General features: G+C 34.7%; 1 protein-coding gene and 1 long non-coding RNA gene across 2 annotated transcripts; one reads left to right on the forward strand and one right to left on the reverse strand.

Moving 5' to 3' along the window:
* Nucleotides 1–265: 265 nt before the first annotated feature.
* LOC130897972 (sodium/potassium-transporting ATPase subunit beta-2) lies at nucleotides 266–21,397 on the reverse strand. Its single transcript, XM_057806971.1, has 7 exons — nucleotides 21,143–21,397; nucleotides 13,964–14,104; nucleotides 10,496–10,615; nucleotides 9,570–9,757; nucleotides 7,978–8,085; nucleotides 7,752–7,920; nucleotides 266–6,004 (listed from the first exon to the last, which is right to left on the reverse strand). The coding sequence occupies exons 1-7, from the start codon at nucleotides 21,267–21,269 to the stop codon at nucleotides 5,901–5,903; spliced, it is 957 nt and encodes a 318-aa protein (XP_057662954.1). The 5' UTR covers nucleotides 21,270–21,397; the 3' UTR covers nucleotides 266–5,900.
* Nucleotides 2,383–13,516, forward strand: LOC130897975 (uncharacterized). Its single transcript, XR_009059813.1, has 3 exons — nucleotides 2,383–2,596; nucleotides 4,454–4,652; nucleotides 13,286–13,516. It is a non-coding gene; the product is annotated as an uncharacterized LOC130897975 (long non-coding RNA).
* Nucleotides 21,398–22,154: the final 757 nt, after the last annotated feature.

The following is a 22,154-nucleotide window of genomic DNA, read 5'->3' on the forward strand; positions in this document are numbered from 1 at the left end:
TAGAACCTACAGAAACTGACAATATAGAAGTATTACATATATGCTTGATATTAACTCTATGATCTAGAATGCGTAGAATTGTAGTAATTGTTCTGTGGTTTGACTGCTAAATCCATATAATTAAATCTTTTGTTGTAGCAAGTACTAGAAATATTTTCGTTGCAAATATAAATTCAAAAGATAAGAGTGATAAAAGCTATTTTTATTATCACATTATAGGAAGTTTTATATGAAATGTTGGTAGGTGATAAAATGAAACAATCGCTTATAGTGTTAGAACCGCTATTTATATTCTTTAAAAAATTACATTTAAGCACAAAGAATTTTTTTAGACTTATATTGACCACAACGTGCTTAGGCAAATTATGTTCAACATTAGACCACAAATTTAATATTTTGCTACCAGTGAATATTCCAAAGTCATAATCATTGTTTGATTTGGGTGACTATTTGAGCAAAGTGTCTCCCATTCATTATCTTACAAGCTTGAATTAATGAAACGAATCAAATACAATAATAAACGTATATTAATGAGTATATTTTCAGTTTGTTGATTATGAGATTCATTTGCCTAATTATTTATCATGACTTTAGAATATCTATCTGATACATAATATTTTTATTAAGTAATATACAATGCAGAATAACAATGTGTATGTAGCACAACATATCAAAATTATTACTTTCGTGGGCGAATTTTGCCGTTTTATTGAGATATCAGGTTTATTCCTAGGTTATAACTGTTTTTAGGATTTTTATTAAAATTTAAAATTACAATATATCTCATAAATAAACATTATATTATATAACTTTCGATTGGGTTAGGACCTAAGATGACGCCATGATAATATTTCTTTGCAGTTTAACCAATTTACCACCATTCACAAACCAGTAGGGGAAAGTAGGGCAATTTTTTAGCAAATCAGCCAATTTTTTGAGGACTGACATCAAGTTTCCTCCACATGTATATAGTTTTCCTTCAAGAATTCTCTTTCAATTCCATTTTTTATCCCCATTCGCATGACATATTTGTAACAAATCAGTGGCCGTTGCTTTATTGGTTCTATTTGTGGAAAAGAAAGACGTAAGAAGCCGTGCCGGATCTGTGTCCAGTTGGGGAAAGTAGAGCAGCTTTTTAAACAAATCAGTCATGGAATTAATTCTCTTAAATTATATTTTTTGTGGGTAATATTATGCCGTTTGGACCGATTTTGCGATCACTAGGGAAAAGTAGTGCAATTTTTTAGTCACTTTCCTTCAGGTTTAACATCATAATTCCTCCATATATACGGTGTCCCTTCAATAATTCTCTTCAATTCTATTTCTATTTTTTGTTCCATTCGCATGACATAGGGGAGAGTAGGGCAATTTTTTTTCTTCATATTTATGTTGTTTACCTTCTAGAATTCTCATTTAATTCAATTTTTTAGATGATATTATATCGATGTATGCTTTTCTTGTTCCATTCGCATGATCTATTTGTACCAAATCAATTGCTGTTATATTATTGGTTCTATTTTTTTAACAGCAAGAAAAAAGACGCAAAACGCAATGCAGGATCTGCGCGTGGACGGTTTTCCCGATAAGACTCGAAGCAAGGATACGAATTAGAATCATCATAAAATGTAACGACGATGAAAGGGGGTGCAATTTTTGTCACACATAATTTCCTTTCCACATTATTGTGCGTTTGGTATTTTTTTTTATCAATATCAATGAAATATTATCATTGGTACGTCGATAATATTGTGCCGATTCGGCTTTTCCTTTGATATGCAAAATGCATTCTGAAAAATAATCAGTCTACTATATCTTGCGAACGGGTAGAATTTGTCATTTGAAAATCTTAAAACTGGTTATTATCTATTTAGTAATATTAAGATAATCTAGACTCTATGAAGTACAATTAACACTTATCTTCTGGTAATTTATAACAATATTATTAATTTTTGCATATTCTTCTTTTTTTTTTGTTCCTTATAATAGAACTATAGCATTTTAACAGTGCTTAACACATATTCGTAGGTGTCCGTAAGTGTTTGTATTCTTTTCAAAGGCAATAGCACACCTTTTGCACTTTCGTTTATATTAACTTTTTACATTGCATTAAAATGACGATATTATAGCTTAGACGAAATTTTCTTTTACTTACACAATATATAACGTTACAGTTTAAGATAACGTAGTCTATAAATATTTATTTAAACAAATACTGATAAAAATAATCGATAACTTTGTTCGCCGTTTATAATCAGAGTCGATGCCGAACCGATTGATGTCCCCCGCGAACATAGAACTGTTCCTATAAAATTAAAACTGAACGAATTAGTTCTGAAAGTGCGCTATCCATCAGTGCTTGAATGGAATTAAACTCGCGAACAAAGCTATTATGTCAATATCCGCCATGATTGATGATCATGAATTTTTATTATGAATTAGTTGTTCGAAATGATATACAAACGTTTATTTGATAGTAGATTAATACATCGCATTGTATTGTACGTTGGTTATTATAAATTCCTATTGCTGTCAATAACCCCTTCGTTGGTATAAATATAAATATTATTAAAAGAACATTATCTGCTGTATCTGAGAGGTATATTTTTTGATATTAAAATTTCGTCTTTTTCATTATTCAAACTGAAAATATAGTTGAAGAACTTTCATTTTATTATATATTGTCTCAGATGAATAATAGGTTACAATTTAATAAGTCTCCATTAGTTACTTGACATTTACTAATAAGCTTTTTATTTTACTTTATGGTAAATAGAAAATATTTAGTACATGCGGACATCTACGCTTAAATTTTTAATAATTTTCAATGCACAAACGAATACTGCTTACTTTTACTATAAAATAATATGTATGCTATAAAATCACAACGAAATTTTATGTACAGAAATAATATAACACATTCGTCTCTATCACAACACAAAGACCCGAAGGATCCCAATAAGAAACGTATTTAAACCAACCAGTTGATTCATGAAAATGATTTTATATCAAATTTGAATGTATATCACAAAAAGTTTTTCCAATTTGGTGACTGCAAAATATCAACAAAATTTCTTGTTGCACTACATCACTTATAAAATTCTTTATAGTTATAAAATTCATTAATACACAAAAAAAAATTTGAATGAAAAGTTCACATCTGGCCCCTGGTATGTGGGGACAGGACAGGTTGCCACAAAAATTTGGTAGCATTGTATAATGGAGAAATGCCGAAAGGTTGCCACAAAAATCTGAGCAGCATTGAATAGTGGAAAATTGGGGACATGTTACTAAAAAATCTGGATACATTGAATACTGGAGGATTGGGGAAAGATGTTGCTTTTAGCTGGGTTGCCAACAATTAAGGGCAAAATACCCCACTTTTCTCTTAGGGCGTAATGTACTATTAAATATATTGCAATCGATGTCTGGATAGCGTTAATAATACACTATCACTAATAGAATAGCTGTTTTGTTTGTCTTGGTGATGAATAACAGTTTTCAAAAACAAACAATTGTCATAAAGCCTTTTCGAATGTAATGTCTTCCATTTCTGTATAGTTATTATCTTGTTGATTACTTGCAATGATGGCAGATATTTTTATAACAAGCTTTTTCCAATTTTGTGACAATAATTCTTCAAAACAATGGCTGGAATACCGAGAGGATGGCAAAAAAATATGAACAGGTCTTAATACATAAATGAAAGTTTTATGCAACTATTTGATCTTAAAATTTGGATAGAAAACTGTCAGTAGTAAAAAATTCCTTGTTACTGTGGTTTCTTGAAGTATACAGGGATAATTATGTATACGGTTTCATACTTTTGGTACATTATTCATTTATGAAACGAATGAGTGCAATTTATAATTAATTATAGCCCGGGAAGAAATATGTCATCCAATTTCCTAGAATAATGAAACTTTATATAAAATTATTATTTTCATTTATTAATCAGTTGAGTGACAGACATTTGCTATTCGGATCTTCTACTATGTCTTTAGCTTTTAAATAATATTATAATATATATTTGAATACCCCATACAATCAATAACAATTATGTTTTTTATAATTTATTGTGATAAGTCAGATTAAATTGTGTTCCGACGCTAATTTTTTCAAGATTTTTATTTTGGGAATGGAAAGAAATTTTGACCATTAAAAAAAATAAATTTGCACTATACCAAATATTGTAATAACATCGATAATGAAAATATTGATGAAATATTGGGCGGTCGAGTTCCAAAATTCACTTTTTTAATTGTCTACAGGATCTTATATAATATATTTGTGATTTTTTTTCTGAAAATTCCTGATTATTACATTTATTGATGTAATTTTTTTATTTTTATCTATAACCTTAACTATGTTAACTATCGTTCTTCATATTTGTATGTTTGTTTGGTTGGAGCTTTTATTTAGTTCTTTCTAAAAACTTAATATTCTTCTGTTTTAGCGATTCTTATTGTTGTTGCATAGTTTTGTGGATATCAAAAATGAATCTTCCAATATTTCATCCAATAGAAATCGAAGAGTTTCGTGGTACCAGTATAAAATTAACGTAAACACCACTAGCTTCTTGTATATCAGGCTTAAAGCATTCCATTGGAGTACCATCTAAACTGATCGATTCTTCGGAAGATAGATATGGTAAAGTAAGTATTTAATTTACCATATTTTTTAATTTCAAATTTGTATACTACACAAATTTGGGTACTTCAGTGTCAATTCAACTCAATTGCGTTTAAATATACAGTTCAGTTTGTGTTAGGAAGTTTCAAAAGTTTTAGTTAAAATTTTGAGACGTTGATGGTTGTCAATTAATCTTTGGAGTGGAGATAATTCTTAATCAAAGGAGAAACTGATAGAAGCAACTTTTGGTACACCGTGTGTGTCATCCATGAATCTATTGGTTCTCCATGATGCTTCAAGATTGATATCATCTTCGGAACCACTTTTCACCTGTTTTCGAATCTTTATTTTTTTGTAAAATTGTACAAAATAAACTAAAAGTGGTGAAATCGTCCTACTTATTTGTTTCCATTAAAAAAGTTGAGTATTTCATAACCCAATTTGAAAATTTATTATTTCGTTTAGTTTGAACTGTTTAACTTACACAAATGTGGGTATTTGAGTCTTAATTCAACTCAACTGGGCATATAAATTGAGAAGAATGAAATTTCAATTTTTAGTTCAATATGTGTTAGGAAGTTTCAAATGTTTTAGGTTATATTTTAGTTAAAATTTTGAGACGTTGATGGTTGTCAATTAATCTTTGGAGTGGAGATAATTCTTAATCTGGTAGAAGCAACTTTTGGTATACCGTGTGTGTCATTCAGGAATCTATTGGTTCTCCATGATGCTTCAAGATTGATTTCATCTTCGAAACCACTTTTCACAACGAAAATATTTCGAATTAAACGAAGTTTCATTCTAACCATGATAATAATAAAAATCTCTTGGAAATCAGTGTCATTTTTGTATCGTTTGATGAAAAAAAAAACCAAAGCTGTTATTGTTTAATGGAAAATTGCAAATAATTCACCTCCATTGACGATTACCCTGGGTACACCTATGGAAGTCGGTGATAGGCGGCCAAAAGCAACCTAAACTTACAATTTCGACGATCCGCAAACACATAGTCGAAATAAAAAGAAGTTATAAAGTTAAATAACACAAAATTTTTGTTTGAAAACGACTAAATATTTCCGAATCGATCATTACGAGTTCTAACGGTGATGGCAGATTTGAAAATCGTGAACTAATACAACTAAACTATCTAGACCGTCACCAATCTGTTATTTATGGAAATTTTGAATACTAAAAATGCGAGCCCCTTTGCGATTTTACTTGATGGCAGTTGTCAGAGCCCTTATTTGGCCTACTTGATGATATTACTGTTTTTAATCTATCATGAGTTCGAAATGAACCGACCCTCGTCTGTCGATGCGATCGTGGATGATATTTTTGGCCCATGCCTTGCATTCGATATTAATCAATACACCACCTAAAACAAATTTAAATCCACATCATTTTCCATTAGAAAGAAATATAAATAAAAACAAATCTTATACTAAAATAGAGCGACAATTTCGTGCCCAGTGCACCCTGGGCGAAATTTCTAAGGCACGATTGGATAATACGTTCCATTCCACGCTGTTGCCAAGATAACAAATTGTTTGGCCCGTTCTAATATCTCACCAGTTGAGCCCCTTTAAGTCCGGCGCTCTGGGTGATCGTCCTACCCTATCGCCGCTTCTGAATGTACAGGAAAACCTTTGAATGTACAACCTACACAAAAACAAAGGACGTCTTCTAATTGTGCTGGTTCTTAATAAAACCCCAACTTCGATTCTTTTTATGAGGAAGATTAAGTGTTGTTGTTTGCTTGTTAGGAGTATAGTCACGTGGTCGAATTAGCTAAGATGGCGTCACAAAAACTTGGAACCTTCTTCAAGACCAATAATCTATATACTCCACAAAACCTTCTAAATATGTACAAGTAGATAGTTGATGTATTGCTCGCTCATTTGGAGCTCGATTCTCAAGCATACTCGACTCAATACAGAAGGGAACAATTCGACTTATAGTCGACGCGGAATTGATCAAAAACTTGGACAGATTTGATCATAGAAGAAAGGTCGTTGACGTGACTCTGTTTTACCGATACTTCTACGGAAGATGCTCTTCCGAGCTATCCAACATAATCCCATCCAGAGCAGTATTTGCAAGACGTGGCTCAACACCGAGTTCGCCTGCGCAAGAATGCCCAAAATATGCCCAAGATAACAAAAAAAAAAACAGAAATCGAGAGAATTCTAAAATATTTGTATATATGAGACTATCGTGAAAGGGGCGGTCTACACGTGCAAGTTTGGAAACGAGGAAAAAATTCAGAACAGATCGCTTGTACTGTGAACCCTTGTCGAAACTCCTCGTCATGGAGAATTATGGAGCAGCGATACGCAACCAAAGATTGTGTAAATCTTGGCCATGAGACTAACCACCTAACCATCACTGAAGGAATATAAAATAAAAATCCCGTCTCTGGTTGTCGATAAAAAAGCTGAATTAGTTTTTGTGTTCGTACACTTGTCCTCGATGTTGCCAGAACATGTGCGTTTTCTGTTGAATAGACGATTTCATGATTGAGAAGACCTACGGTGATAGTGCCGTAACTAGATCGGGTCTTTTTTTATGGCGCAAGATATTCCTAGAAGGTAGGGAGTAATTGGAAGAGATAGAACGCCCAATGGTCAGCAAGAAAATTTGTCGCGAATGAAAAGTTACCCGCCTATACAATTGGCGTTTGCACCATGACATGGTGGCGTTGCCTCATTTTCCCTACTGTTTAGACGCAGAAGCTGAACAGCATTCCGGTCCAGGCGTTCTTAGAGGCGTACGAAAACTGTCCTATTGCAGAAAAGACACTCTATTCATACTCAATTTGTCCGTCCATGGAAAATGGAACAATAGGAAAGCATCTATTTCAGAAATTTCAGCGCTTTTAGATGCAATTTTTCTTTGGTATCTGAATCAGCTTTTCTATGAGTGATGATTTCCTAATTTGACTAATCTGGAAGCAACTATCGGTCGCTGGGAACCGAACCTGGAGAATATAGTGGATGCTGAAGCAAGAAGATAAGACCTTAGACTTTTTTTTAGACCATTCGAACGTTGTCTAAGAAGAAGACTTAAGCATACGTTAGTTTTAATGTGTATTTCGACGTTACCGTGAATAATGGGTTACTTACGTTTTGGTGTTTCAAAATGGACGGCCACCAACGGTGAAAGATAACCGTCCTGGTTCTTGAAAGGAAAATATTGTGATGAAAAACCTCGTTGAGGTATATATCGTAACGGACCGATGTTTTCCTTATCGGCAGGATTTTCTCCTTCGCACGTCACCCATACCATTTGGTGCTACATGAAAAATTAGCGGAAAATTATGATTTATTTAATGTAAATAACAAGTTTTACCTCATTTCTGGTTTCGGCATCCAAGATATCTTTTCTTAAATATTCGCTCATCACACTGGAATCGGGCAGGTTCGTCGAATTATAATATTCTGGATACCAGTTGTAAATCTGGAACAAGGTATCGATAGAAACTAACCCATATTATCAGAGAAAAATGTATCAATATGAGTGAAGCTTTGAACTATTGTTTTTTGAGTTAGTTTTTCCAATCCACATCCATTCCGATCCAGGGTAGGTTGATTCGAGGTCAAAGTTACATGGTCAGTCCTAATCTGCATCCATCCAAAGTGGTCCTCATCTAGAATATTGCAGGGTTAATTCTGGTTTGATTTGGGTAGGTTTGTGCCTTTGAATGTCCACCACGTCTTATCCGTTGCTCCTTTTTGGTGTTCTATCACTACGTCAGTACAAGACTTTATGTGCATTATGTATATGAAATTTCTTCAGGATCAAAGGTCTCAAAGTTTAGTTTTAATATTTTGGTACTTTCTGCTCTTTTTCTTTCTTCTATAATCATGTTACTTTTACTTAATTTTATCAAAATTTTCCTTCCAAGTTTTCTGTTTTTTTTTCTGATTAACAATGTTCTATTTTTTGATAAAAAAAATTTGTTAGCTATGAAAAAACTGTTCTCTATGACTTCACTAAAAATTTTCCCGTTTCCTGTTATCCTTATTATTTTAACCAAAAATTTTCCGAGTTACTTACTAGTTTTCTATTGAAATTTGAAAACAACCGCAACCTGCGATCGCTCCGTGCAGACGCTACGCGGACAGATGAAAGCGGGCATTCGCTGTAGGCGTCAGTCGGCGTTATGCTACAGCCACGTAAACACGACCGCCATTATTGATGCTATCTCAAAGTGTGATTCGTTTTCAACGGGCTGAAGGCAATAACTCTGTAGGAATCAATCGGAGAATGAATCGTGTGTATGGGGAAAACTTCATGAGTGATGGTATTGTACGTAAATTGTATCGAAAGTTTAAAGATGGCATGACGAAGGGGGCCAAGGACGCAAATCTGTCGTTTCAGATGACCTGATTCGACGAGTTGACAAAATGGTTAAAGAAAACCGCAGATTCACCATTACTGCTTTGTCTACTGAATTTTCCTTCTTATCTATGTAATTTTTCCTTCTGCTACATCTTCTCTTATTTATTTTTGTCAATTTTGTGTCTATTGCCCCTTTCAATTTCTCTCACCACTTCTTCGATATCTTCTCTAAAACTTTCATTTTCTTTATTAATATCTTTTCCGTGGCTCCAATTTTCTCTCGCATTACACACTTCGCAATTGTTAACATTCAGGCGTCAGTCGGCGTTATGCTACAGCCACGTAAACATGTCCGCCATTATTAATGCTCAAAGTGTGAATACGAAGTGTGATTCGTTTTCAATAAGCTGAAGGCTTTTCCTTCTAAGATAGTTATAATTGTTTGTAATCAAATTTTTGTTAAATATATAAATTTATAAAGTATTCGTTCGGAGACTATCTACATTTGGAAAATTGGAAAGAAACTGGAAATTTATTTCGAAAAATCTCAAATTAATAATGAAAACATTGTAATTGGGGGGTGATTTGATTCAACTTACTTTATTGAGTTTAAGAAAAATGCATGGTCCACCTTTTTCGTCTTCAAAACCGAAACCGGCTTCGTCTAAGCAAGGATGCCATTTCTGGGGTGTCATTTTTACATCGCAAACTTTACCGGGCGTAGGGCTGACAAACATACTGCACTGTTCTACGTTATTATAATGTGGATTATTCTCTTTATGGTAAGCTGAAGAAGAAAATGAAATCATAAGGAAACAAAAGTATAGAGAATGATAATACTGAAAAATAAAATCTAAATTCAAGTTGAAACATCATTTTGTGTATATGCGATGATAATATTAATACCTGAATGAAGCCTTGAGGACAGCAAACAGACAGAACATCCTCAAAGAACTGCAGGTTGGACCAACTGGCCACGTAAAGGTCAGGGTCCAATCATTTTCACAGGCTGTGACCAAATGGAGCCTACGGTCGTAATAATAAGGGCTTTAACACACAGATCATTGAGATGACTCCAAGATCCAGATCAACGATGAAGCGGACTCATTTGTTAGACTGGGATCGGCAAATCCACCGATAGGTCCAGAACATTTTTGGTGTAGCTAAACGTCTCCGCGGAGGTGAATGAAGACACGTGTCATGAAAAAAGCGATGACATAAGTGTCTCTCTTACCAAACAACTGCTCCAATTAGGCGCGGGATTCGTCTAGTGATTGGAATTTCATTCAGGTACGCACCTCCACACTAAGGGCACCACGGATTATCCGGATTGCCTTTGTTGCATGGAGGAGGATCAAACCGTAAACGACGGCGATAAGTTCAAGCCAAAACGCCTGTTCGGCTTCACAAAGGACGTTGGTAATGTCAAGTAGGGTCTATCAGAAGGTCGAAGTGTTTAACGGCCCTTGGCCGCCCACTACGCTATGAACTTTATTAAAGAACCCTATATGAGTTGAATACTTACGCCTTAAAAATTTTCGTAATTCTTCCTGCCAATAGTGCACATTCCCCTTATCGGAGCTTTTATACCAAATTAATGTACTCTCTACATTCGATTCTGGCGGCATAGGTCTAAAACCTAAACCTAGAACAGAAAGATAAATAGGAAATGTTTTCTTTATAATCAAGTCACACTATTACACTCGGTTTCCTTTATATAGACAACCCTGTATACGAATAAAGTCATAGGTCAAGCGAACGATTGTTGTTTGTGGAGGGCTTAGGTTGACATCCAAGAAGGTTGTCACTTTTTCGTTTTAGTCGTGGAAGAAAAAGATTCAAACATCTAATAGAGACTAATAGAGCTCTTAGCTCCAACGCCATTAAATCAAGACTAACCTGGATGAGCTAAACGAGCTAAGTTACCATGCACTCCGAGGACACACCGAAGTGAACGAAATAGTGGACAAACCCTTCATACAATCTGAACCCTATCAGCTACAAAACAATAGAGAAAAAATTTGGATAGGGGCAAAACTAATTACTGGGGCAATCTACAGAAGGTTGGGACAAGCAACGACATTCCTGGGAATGTATCAACTTGGTAAAAGCAACCAATAAATACAAACAGGGCTGTTGGTGCACTATCGTCTCAATGGACCCTTGAAGACCCTAGAATTAGCAGAGAATGAAGCGTGCAGGTTCCGCTGCGCAGATGACGAAACCTCCAAATTTTCTGAAACTCCAGAGCGCTACATCTGGAAGCTATGAAATAGAAGACGGCAGCTACAATCACACTGAGATCCTCAGTATTACAGTGGGATACAATAGATCTTTTGGGTCGCGATTTAATGGAGAATTCGACTCAAACGTCAGACTGTCCCTTGCAACTTTATTCGATGAAGAACTGTCAATCCCACCAACAAACCGATCTATACCGTCACTGGTACACAGGGTTGCCTATGAATGGAACCGAAATAAATCTAAAGCCGGGTTGCCAGTGCACGAAACGAGTCTCGCCTACGTACTCACCCCGAGCGAGCAGTCAAACATCAAATAAACTTTGAGTATGGTAGTTATAAAACGAAAGATTACTTGTGTAAAAAATATTCCTCCGGTGGACATTTATTCCGGAATGTGTAGAAGGAAAAGTGTTTGAGTGTGATACAGCCTCTGACAAGCCTTACATGGCCCTCAGTGATCTCCATAAAGAAACGTTTGGAGTGAAGGCATTTCACAACCGACGAAGAGGTTTAAGCGTGCAGCGGAGGCCAGAAACGTGCATTGATCGGCGATTATGTCAAAAAAAAAATAGAAGAAAGTCTAAGCTTTCCAAACATGTATTTACGACTGTGATTTATCTACACTGAAGTTTCTTTCTTTTGATTTTAGCGATTATAAATTATTTATAGTCTTTTCTGTTTTATAACTAATTTTGTTTCGGGCGGAGTGTCTTCATCATTCAACGACTAGTAGAAATTTTGATCAAGCTTATTAAATAATTTACGTTTAATTAACCGATTGACATCCGTCAAGTTTTCGCAACGTTTATTTTGGATAAAAATTCTTAAAAATTAATGTGTCTGATTACTGCGATGTTTCGAAAACATTCTGAGACGATATCTTTCGGAAATTAACAATTTAAAACTTTTATGTGCATAAAAAACGCGGGGTGTTATCAGGGTCTCTATTTGGAGTTTGTTGGTGGTACATTTGGAAGAAGAAGAAGCTTCAAAATAGTCAAATTAAAACAATTCGGAACTATCTTTAATTATTACTCAGTTTTTGAGAAAATGTACTTAAAAATAGTCGATCCAAGTGACACCGCTGACATCATTCCAAACCGCTGTTTTCTCTACCAAACATTCAACAAGTGTTTCATAGTGTTGTTTTTCTTTTAATTATAATTAAAAAATCATCTCGCACTTCACCAGAAAAACGGGGGTATCTTTGCCCGTGTATCTACATTACAAATTGAACAAAATGTTTGAATTCAAACATTTCTTCATTTATCCTATTCTCCATTTCGAAAAATCTTTACCAAGATTTCAAAACTAATTTTGAAATATTAGTTTATTGTAATTATTTTCCTATTTTTTCCTTCCTCATCTTCTTGTTCCTCTTTCGATAGGACCAGGTCCTGTTCAATCCTGTACGTTTGGCCCTCTTCCTGCATCTTCCTGAGAAGCAGAACTCCAGCTCTCGTACCACCTCTTTGGTGATTTGCTTACAGGTCTGCGAGTGTTCTTTCTACGTGATCATTCCAGAATCTTTTTCGTACCCTGACCCATCTCACCACATCCTGTACGTCCAATTCTTCTTTTATGTCATCAATCCTTATTGGATCCCTGAGGGTGACTCCTTTGATGGTTCGCAGTATTTTCATCTCCGTGGTTCTCATTATTCTTTTTGTTGTTGATGACTCGGCTCTGGTTTCTGAGGTTTTACATACGTTTTATAATTATAGTTTTATGGTTTTGCTCTGTGCCTTTTGAAGCTTTCATCGCTTGTGTTCGTGCCTTCTCTGTCAGGTTTCTTTCACTAGGTAATTGAATCTTGATATTATTCAAAAGTAGTTCCCCAGTCGGACCATGAAGAAGAAGACTTTAGACTGTTTCCTCTGACTAACGTATGGAACCAGATAACATCACATACAATGTTGGAGATTTCTTTGTTGTTACTTAACTTGAAGGAAAGAAATCACTGGTACATAAAATGGCAAATATAGGAAACTTTTGTATTGATGGAAACATAAAAGTTTCATTCTTGCGAACATCTGATAAGGGAAAAACATTCAGATTTTTCGGAATTTTAGATGAGCCGAGCATTCAAAGCGCAGACGTTGTTCTCAAAGCAGATATTCCACAAGAAAGAAGAGGAGTTTTCCATTTTTTCAAGATTTTTCCAAATATTTCTTGATTTTTTTGATGTTTGTATTAAATTGTTTATTTGGCCATCCTTTATTTCCATTAGGGGTTTCTAAAGTCTGATCTAAATTAAGTTTGGTGTAATTCAAGTTTATGAAGATTTTTTCTATACAAATATACACTAAAGTGAATTTAATTTTGTTTTTTATTTCAATCCTGGTCCTTCAAACATGCTAGAGTGTAAAATTACCCACACGGGGAGTTATCACAATAATGGCGTGACAAGTTTCAGTGATGTATTAGAAAAAATGGTAATCCAGTAGTTTCAGATCATAGTGGCACAAATGGGGCGATTTTTTTCTGGAAAATTCAACTAAAAATATCCGAAATTTGATTGTAAACCTTAAATACGGGCAAAGTCACCACGGGGTGTTACTCTACTCTACTTTGAGTTTGTTGGTGGTACATTTGGAGGATAGAAGCTTCAAAATAGACAAAGTCACAGTAAATTAAAACAATTCGGAACTATTAATTCTCAAACAAAAGATCGAAATAGAGAATTCTGAAGAAAACGTCAGAAGAAAGAAGAAACTCAACCTCAAGTGAATAAAAAAGAAATTACTTACCTGGATTATTACCAATTAAACCATTGTCTAATTCCCATTTAGGTTTCTTGGTATCTAAAGTTTGATAAAATACTGCTAACAAAGCAGCAAAAAATCCTACTAAAACGGCATAGAATATTAAATAAAATAACAATATTTTTCCTGAAAAAAAAAAAGAAAAATATCAGTCAAATGTATATCGGGTCAATAATTACAATTTTATAAAAAAACACTAGGCAATAAAAAAAATTTTAATATTTTCCTCGTACATAATTTCATAATTTTATAGAAAAACTAAATAATAAAAGGTGAAAAAAAATCGAGTCACACCACATTTTTGTGAAATATAGTATGTTATACTACAAGTTGAATTTTCGGCCCTGCGCGTCATGTTTTCCCAATTAAAAAATTGTGGTTTTCGTATTAAAACTTTCACTTTGCGATAAATGTTTAACTTGACGTGTTTTACAATTTTTTTGTACGAGGTGTGATAAAAAAATAAGGAACTCAAAGAAATCTGTCGATGATGATGATGTAGTTGTTTAAGACTGTTTGCCAGTGTTAAGTATATATAAAACACAGTAGTCTGCATGCATTGCTGGTTCCAATTTTTCTTGATAGAGCTTTCCATTTGTTGTTGTTACATACAAATTCATAATGTGCCCAAAAAATTTTCGGTAACTTTGACAAACGCTTCCATTTTTGTCCATGGCTTTTTCAAAATTTTCGAATAGCCCTAATTTGATGTGCAAATGTGGTAATATCATCGTTTCGAGGTTAACCAAAGGTTCATTTTTCGGTTCTTGGCAACCATGTTGCTCTTATATAATGTCTCTCGGCTGCTCCACTCGCATTAGAGCAACATTATTTCAATTTCCAGTTTGTAGTATTAAAACCAAAGCAACAACTTTCAAATCTGCACAGATTAACCATTGGTGTTTGCTGTATCTATCTTCTCTAACACTAGTTTCATTTATTGTTTTATGTTTCTTTATTTCCTTTAGACTTGGCTTCGAGGAATCAATGGAAAGTCTCCATTTCTTCATGTTCATAACCTAGTTTTGAAATCAAGTCAGCAACAATTCAGCTCTTTCTTTCGGCAAATCCAAATCTCTTATGAGATTATTGAGCTCGAATTTGTTAGTTAAATACGGTGCTTGAAGACTGACAGAAGCTGTTTCAGAACGACTTGAGCTTTTTTTAACACCAAAGGCACGGGAACCCTCTGATATTGGTCAAGAAAAAATAACAGTAGCTTATTCGTGATCGGTAGATGATTTACCAAAAGGCATTGCTGAATATTGGTCATTAAACCAACAGGGGAAAGGCAAAAATTTCTGATTGCACATCTCGAAACTCGGAACTTATATTGCAGGAATCTAAAATTATTTGCCTGTTGCCAAAAAGTGTCTCTTCTTTTTAATCAATATACTCTACGTTGTTTGCGAATTTCCACTTCCAAAACTTTATCGTTTTTGATGTAGGTATATATTGATATGACTGATGAATAATGATGTATGAAAATAACAAACGAAATTTTTGCAATTTTATATACAAAACTTTTTTATCTACTTCATCCCCTATACCTTTTGTAGATTTTTCAGTATAAATCTACTATTTTATTTAATTTAAAAACAATCTTCAGCCTACGCTTCAAAAATCTATCGTTATTTGTTCTCCCCGATGTCAGCGAATCATGGAAACAGGCGCAGTATTCGGTTCCGTATCAGTAGAAAGTATAACTAGGTCAGTTTAACTTTGCTTTTGGATAAATGTGGAAATGGAAAGACGAGAGAGAGAGAGAGAAGCGATTCGATCAATACATACACCCAAACATCGCCACTCACGATAAAAGCGGAGGGGTAAATGGATTTAAATCAGTAATAAAACGGTTGACTGAATTTAAATTTCCACATTCTCAAAATTTTATTTTTGATATATTGATTCGAATCACGATTTTTTTAAATTTACAAATAATTTCATTTTTCAAAACCAATTCGATATTAATGCAAGACAACGTGCAATGCATTGCAAGACAAAGTGCAATGCAAAACAACGTACAATGCAATGCAAGACAAAGTGCAATGCAAAACAACGTGCAATGCAATACAAGACAACGTACAATGCAATACAAGACAACGTACAATGCATTGCAAGACAACGTGCAATGCAATGCAAAACAACGTGCAATGCATTGCTTGTCAAAGTGCAATGCAATGCAAAACAACGTGCAATGCAATGGAAGACAACGTACAATGCATTGCAAGACAAAGTGCAATGCAATGCAAGACTTTTTGATCAAATTATGCACAGATGCAATTCGGCTGATTGTTTGATGCAAGAGTTCGCACTTGCGACTTTATCGGTTTGATACGATTTTTATTAGATGCAAGTTGCAATTCTGGAAAGAATTGAGTGTCAAATCTGTTGATATTACATTTTATTTTCCTTAGGAGTGTTTCAAATAATTTTTCATCTATTCTAAACTAATTTTTGTATGTTTCTTCGTCTAATTCTAAAGCGAAACTCGTGTTTCCCTTTGTTCTATCCAGCCAGGGCCTGGCCCTCCAACGCCTGGGTGCTCTTTTCTGTTCATCAGTCTCCAGAAGCAAGGCAGTATTGATGCAATTTGTTTACTTACGGAATTTTTATTATTGGCAACAATGATGCAATGACAAGAGACTTGCATAACGTCAAGCGACGTGCAAACTTTGTCTATGTAATATTTTAATCTTGCAAGGAATTGCGTGTATTTTCTTGCATTGCGTGTTGTCTTGCATCATGTCAGTTCGATAAAGAATCTGAAGTTTTGGATCTTCCGATTGAGGTATCACCAAAACGTGATTTGAACGCATCGACTGCTTCTTCAGGTGTAGAAAAACGTTGACCGGAATAAGAACAAATAATTGGGTGTCAAACAAGGATTGTACGGTGGATAACCCACACTTTTGGCAAACAAACACTAGTGTTCAACTCAGAATTAAACGTTCTACGTTGTGCTTAGGGTTTATATGCATAGATCCATGAATCGTCGACTGTCTAGATATTTTCTTTGCTCTAATTGACACCACAAATCTTTTGAAAACCATACTTGGCTCAACCTTACAATTGCAGTATCAATTAACTTACATAGTATCGATGTTTTTTGGCACAACGCCCGATTTTGCACGACGAGCTTCACGAAATTAATCCTGTAGCGAAGCGCGTTCACAATTGGATTCGGAAAACCAGCGAAACGCGATGGAGATATGACATTTGACGTATTCATATCAGTGTTGCCATATATTAAAACTTAAGTAGCGAATCTCGTGACATTCCAAGAATTTCTCTCCGACAAATCTTCCGAAAGGTTTTTCCATATAGTGAGGAAGACCAAGTTGTGTATTCTAAACAATTTAGTTGCAACTTGCATTGTGCATTCTAATTTTATTAGGGAAAATTTGGAAGGGCGGCGTATGCGGCGGTCGTTTAAGGGTTAATAAAAAAAACATTGTTTTGAATAATTAACAAACATTTATGTGGAAGTATTGATGACATATTGAAGTTAGTTGGTAGTACGTTTGGTTTTGGGAAATCTACGATTTACAGCTTTATCAAAGAAGTGAAATGTGGCGAATTTTAAATAGAAAATCATTTGAAGGAAATTACATGTTTAGAAAAGAATTTCCGACAGTTGACAAAGTTCTTGTCACCGGTTCGAGATGACAAGTATAACCTTGAACTGAATCGAAGTACACTATGGAAACTTTCAAAAGAAAAAAACGGGAATGGCATTCCAGAAAAAGACTATTTTAATGGAAAGAAACGATATTATGGTATGAGGAAGAAATTACCTAAGAACTATAAAAGAAATGAAAAAATCTTCATCCAGATCTGTACCCGAATGATTTGTATTTGTTAGTCCTCGGATACATTTTCTTTTTTCGTACAAATATTTACTTGAGGTTTGGGCAACTTTCCAACAAGTTATTAAGAAGTTCTTAAACTTTTTGATGAAAGAATTTGCGGTATATCAAAATACAACATGTTTTCTTAACTATATCGAAAAGTCCAAGTCCATAATTAAAAGTGTGCACACACTTTTATAAGGTTGCCAGATGAGAGTAAAAATGAAAAAGCTACCTACTCATAAAATTGTTAATCGAATTTTTCAAAATGATTTCACAGTAAGTCTTTTTTATTTATACAGAGTGTGGAAATGCTACGAAAAAATTTGTTATATATATTATTAACAAAAATAGTAGATGTCTTCATCTTTTTATTTTATTTTTTTAATGGGAAACCCTATATATTACACCGAATTTGAATTTCTTGATGTTTTTTTATGCTGTACATAATCGTTCGTGCGAAAATCGTAGATGAATCAACACTCTCAGGGCCGGATTAAGCTAGGGACCTGGGAGGGCTATAGCCCCGGGCCCCAGGTCCAAGAGAGCCCCATCATTTGGAAATCATTCTGTATTTTTTGATGTGTTGATGCCACAAATCTAACGTATTGATATTATTTTGTGAATTTTTCCGGGTTTTCGAATTCCTTAAGGGGGCCCCGTCATTATTTTAGCCCCGGGCCCCTTAATCCGGCCCTGAACACTCTGTAGCTTAACGAACGTTCAAGATCGAAATTATTTATCAAACGTAGTTTCCTAATTGTATGCAATATTAGATTAATTTGTAATTATTTTTTCTTCCGTATACCGGGTGGATAAAATCTTAAACGAAATGTTGAAACGAATAACTGATGTTGCCAGTTTTGTTTTCGTGTTCTGAATTTAGTTTATTACTCTCAAAAGTGAACGTTAATAAAATTCCAAAGTTCTCTGCACATGCGTTAACGCGCGAAAATTACGATTACGAAAAAGGAAATTGCAATGAATTAATAATCTCTCCAAGCGACTCTAAATCTCCTCTATCTCAATTAGTATGCTTAATTACTACTTTAGAAAATTACTTTCTCATATTAATGACACCGTTTGGATGAAAAAAAAAAAAATCAGAATTAAATTTAATGAGGAGGTTGAGGTTAAATGTTGTTTGTCGTTTAAATTTATTCATATACTCCGTTGAATTGATTTGTATTCTAATCAAATCCATTTATTGGAGATACAGTCCATATTATTGATCCCAATTAATTCGAAGGTTGATTGGAATTGATTATAGAACATATCGAAAGTTTTAGCGGAATTAACAAATAGCAATAAGTTTTTATATACAGCATGGACAACATTAAACAATTCAATGCAGTATTTAATAACATGCTTCGTATTTTTGTTCGAGAAATTTCATCTTTCTAGCAGCAATTACTTAACCAAAGTTTTTAACGAACCTCGTTGAATTAAATATCAAATACGTGAATGGAATTTCGGTACCAAAATCATTACCCGAGTTGTGTATTTTATACTGTTCGGTAATTCACTTTATTTTGAACTCACTGTTCGGTTATATAAGTTTTTGAACGTCCAGACCAAGACGACAAGAGTGTTTAGCCAACAGACTAATTCTCCCGTAGAACTGTGACCCTGGGATGGATGCTTATAATCGTCGCCAAATCGTCGGTGTTGCAGGTTTTCTGCAGTTTCCCTGTAACCTGGTGAACCGGTTCAAATAACGAAGCATGCTTTGCATCACGTTCTGGGAAAGACTGACCCTTTCCTGCACCAGTATGTCGCGAAGATCTCTAGAATCTCATCCCAAATGTGTTCAATGGGATTTCTAACGAGCCAAACAAAGTGATTTGGACCTAGGTTGGATACTCCGCCGTGCATTATCATCCATAAAGGTTGCGTCGTCTCCAAGATTAACCGTGAATGGTACAACATGGTCTTCTAGAACCTCTGTCAAGTACCATTTGCTAATATCAGTTATTGATGGGGTATATATGGAAGTCGCTGGGCAATACACGTTTGCATCACGTTCTGGGAAAGACTGAACCTTTCCTGCGCCAGTATGTCGCGAAGATCTCTAGAATTTCTGGGAGCCGGCAGATGTCTCCGTAAACATCTCTACATCTCATCCCAAATGTGTTCAATGGGATTGCTAACAAGCCAAACAAAGTGATTTGGACCTAGCTTGGATACTCCGCCGTGCATTATCATCCATAAAGGTTGCGTCGTGTCCAAGATTAACCATGAATGGAAGTCGCTGGGCAATACACGTTTTAGCACGCTTCGTTGTTGCCACATCTATCTGAGTCCGTCATTTGTAGATGATTTCGAAGGGAAACTGTCTTTCCGTTCGGTTTTTCAAAGCATTAGAAACACCTCTAGCTGTTGTAGTCTTGTCTCGTTCTGAAGCAGCCACAGTTCGTGTAGCAATCACAGAATTTATGCTTCAATATGCTTTTTTTTCAAACGTTTATCAAAACAACAAAAACTTTTTGTTCATTCAAGCAATCAAAACTATGATGCAACCGAACAACAAACCAAAACAATTAAAATTCGTATTTACAGGGTGACCCTAATTTTATTCTCGGCAGTCTACTTTGTATTTAGGTTGAATTTTTGTATAGTATGAATATTTTTTGAAAGTAGAATTATTTAAAAACCATTTCACTTTTCGACAAACAAAGATACACGTCATAATCAAACGTAACTACGATTGAATATAGATTTAACAAAAAAAGCGGGTCCACCCACTGTCGCGACGATATTTTCTCGAAAAAATATTAAAATTTTATTAACTTTAAGAGTATTCCTTATTTTATTGAGATTTTCGGCTAGAAAATCGAAATTCCACGAAAGTAATTTTGCTAAAACGGGCGGCGTCCTCCATGATCTACATACAAGACGCCATTACGAAGACTTTCAAAGTCAAATTAAGTAGAACAACATAAAAACAACCAAAAATAGTTGAAGCGAACTTTAGAAAACCAAATTTTTCATAAAGAATTTGAGGTTCCATACAAGGAGGTTAAAACAATTTAATTTTAAAATAGAAAAGGTCATAGGTCAAATCTAGTTTGAATTTTTTTATTTCTTTTTTTCGAAATTCAATTCAAATACACCAGGTTGTTCGTTATGTAATTATAAAACGTATCAAAAATATAAGATGTTTTGTAAAAAAATATTTTTTCCGTAAACTGTAAATATACATATACTTAATTTCCACAACATTTTTTTTTAATTCGTAAATTATACTACTATAAACCAAAAAACCTAGTTGTTAATAAATGTCTGGAAAAAGACAACGAGATTAAATACTTACCCCAACTAGCCCCTGTTCTACCGAGGAATTGTTTCGTTTCCGGATTCCACAGGAATTGTTTGAATCCCTCCCATTTGGTCAAAACTGGTGGCCGTGTATAAAATTCGTTCACTTTTTTATCAGCCATCGTCTTTCAACTGTTCCGTCTACTACCCTTTACGTAAGAAGGACTATCCTGGGGTTGCGGAACGATTATGCGCGATATAGCGGCACACTTCGATCGACTATGTCTGCGTCGCACGAATTTCTCTTCGGGCTATTCTCGGTGTAGCGCCATCTAACGTTTTGAGACGTAAATATCCGGTTCGATCGCGAGACTTTCGACGATGAAATCCTTCGATAGGAAAATGTGTAAATTGGGTTAGTTTTGGAGGTGTCAGGAAAATACGGAACTCGAAGGCGGTTCGAATGTTTTTTTCTTGCGTTTAGTTCGTATTTAAATTCTAAAATTCATATACTGAACGGAATTTTATTTAATATACGAGGGGCGGTTCAAATATGATCGAAACAAACGTTGTCAATGGCGCGCCTGTATGTTTTGAAGGTCGCGGCTTGATTATGTGTTGGCAGGTTCCTTTAATAACATAGTGAACATCAAGTGCCGACTGCCTTTGCGCAACGTATTGTCATTCGTCCTCTTGTTGTGGAAAGGTATTAAAAACACGAAAATTGTGCCTCGTATACGAAATAAAGTCGGTATTGAGTATCTGAATAAGTCTGCTGTCTTTAAATGGGCCAAAGCGTTCAAATATGGTTTGATCTTCAACCGCTAACAACGTCACATCATACACAAACTTATTTTGGAGGACTACAGCATGAATCTTCAAAAAATTTCGACTGAACTCGGCATTAGTATTGTTAGTGTGGAGTATATCATTCACGAATACCTTCAATAGCCCAAAATAACGGCACCATGGGTTCCAAAACTGTTGAACTGGACGGCATTTTGTTTTTTTTTTGGAAAACTGTTGACGCATTCGCAATCAGCGGCTTTGGAAAAGCTCGTATACTA

Source organism: Diorhabda carinulata, chromosome 9 (assembly GCF_026250575.1).
Source record: "Diorhabda carinulata isolate Delta chromosome 9, icDioCari1.1, whole genome shotgun sequence".
NCBI lineage: Eukaryota > Metazoa > Arthropoda > Insecta > Coleoptera > Chrysomelidae > Diorhabda > Diorhabda carinulata.

What these genes read in the sequence shown, in the direction of transcription:
- LOC130897972 (XM_057806971.1), bottom strand. Translation starts at nt 21,269, where the DNA reads ATGGCTGATAAAAAAGTGAACGAATTTTATACACGGCCACCAGTTTTG. An exon ending in TAGAACAGGGGCTAGTTGGG is followed by an intron (nt 14,105 to 21,142) that starts GTAAGTATTTAA and finishes TTTTTTTTTCAG; the next exon opens with GAAAAATATTGTTATTTTAT. An exon ending in ATTACGAAAATTTTTAAGGC is followed by an intron (nt 9,758 to 10,495) that starts GTAAGTATTCAA and finishes TTTCTTCTTCAG; the next exon opens with CTTACCATAAAGAGAATAAT.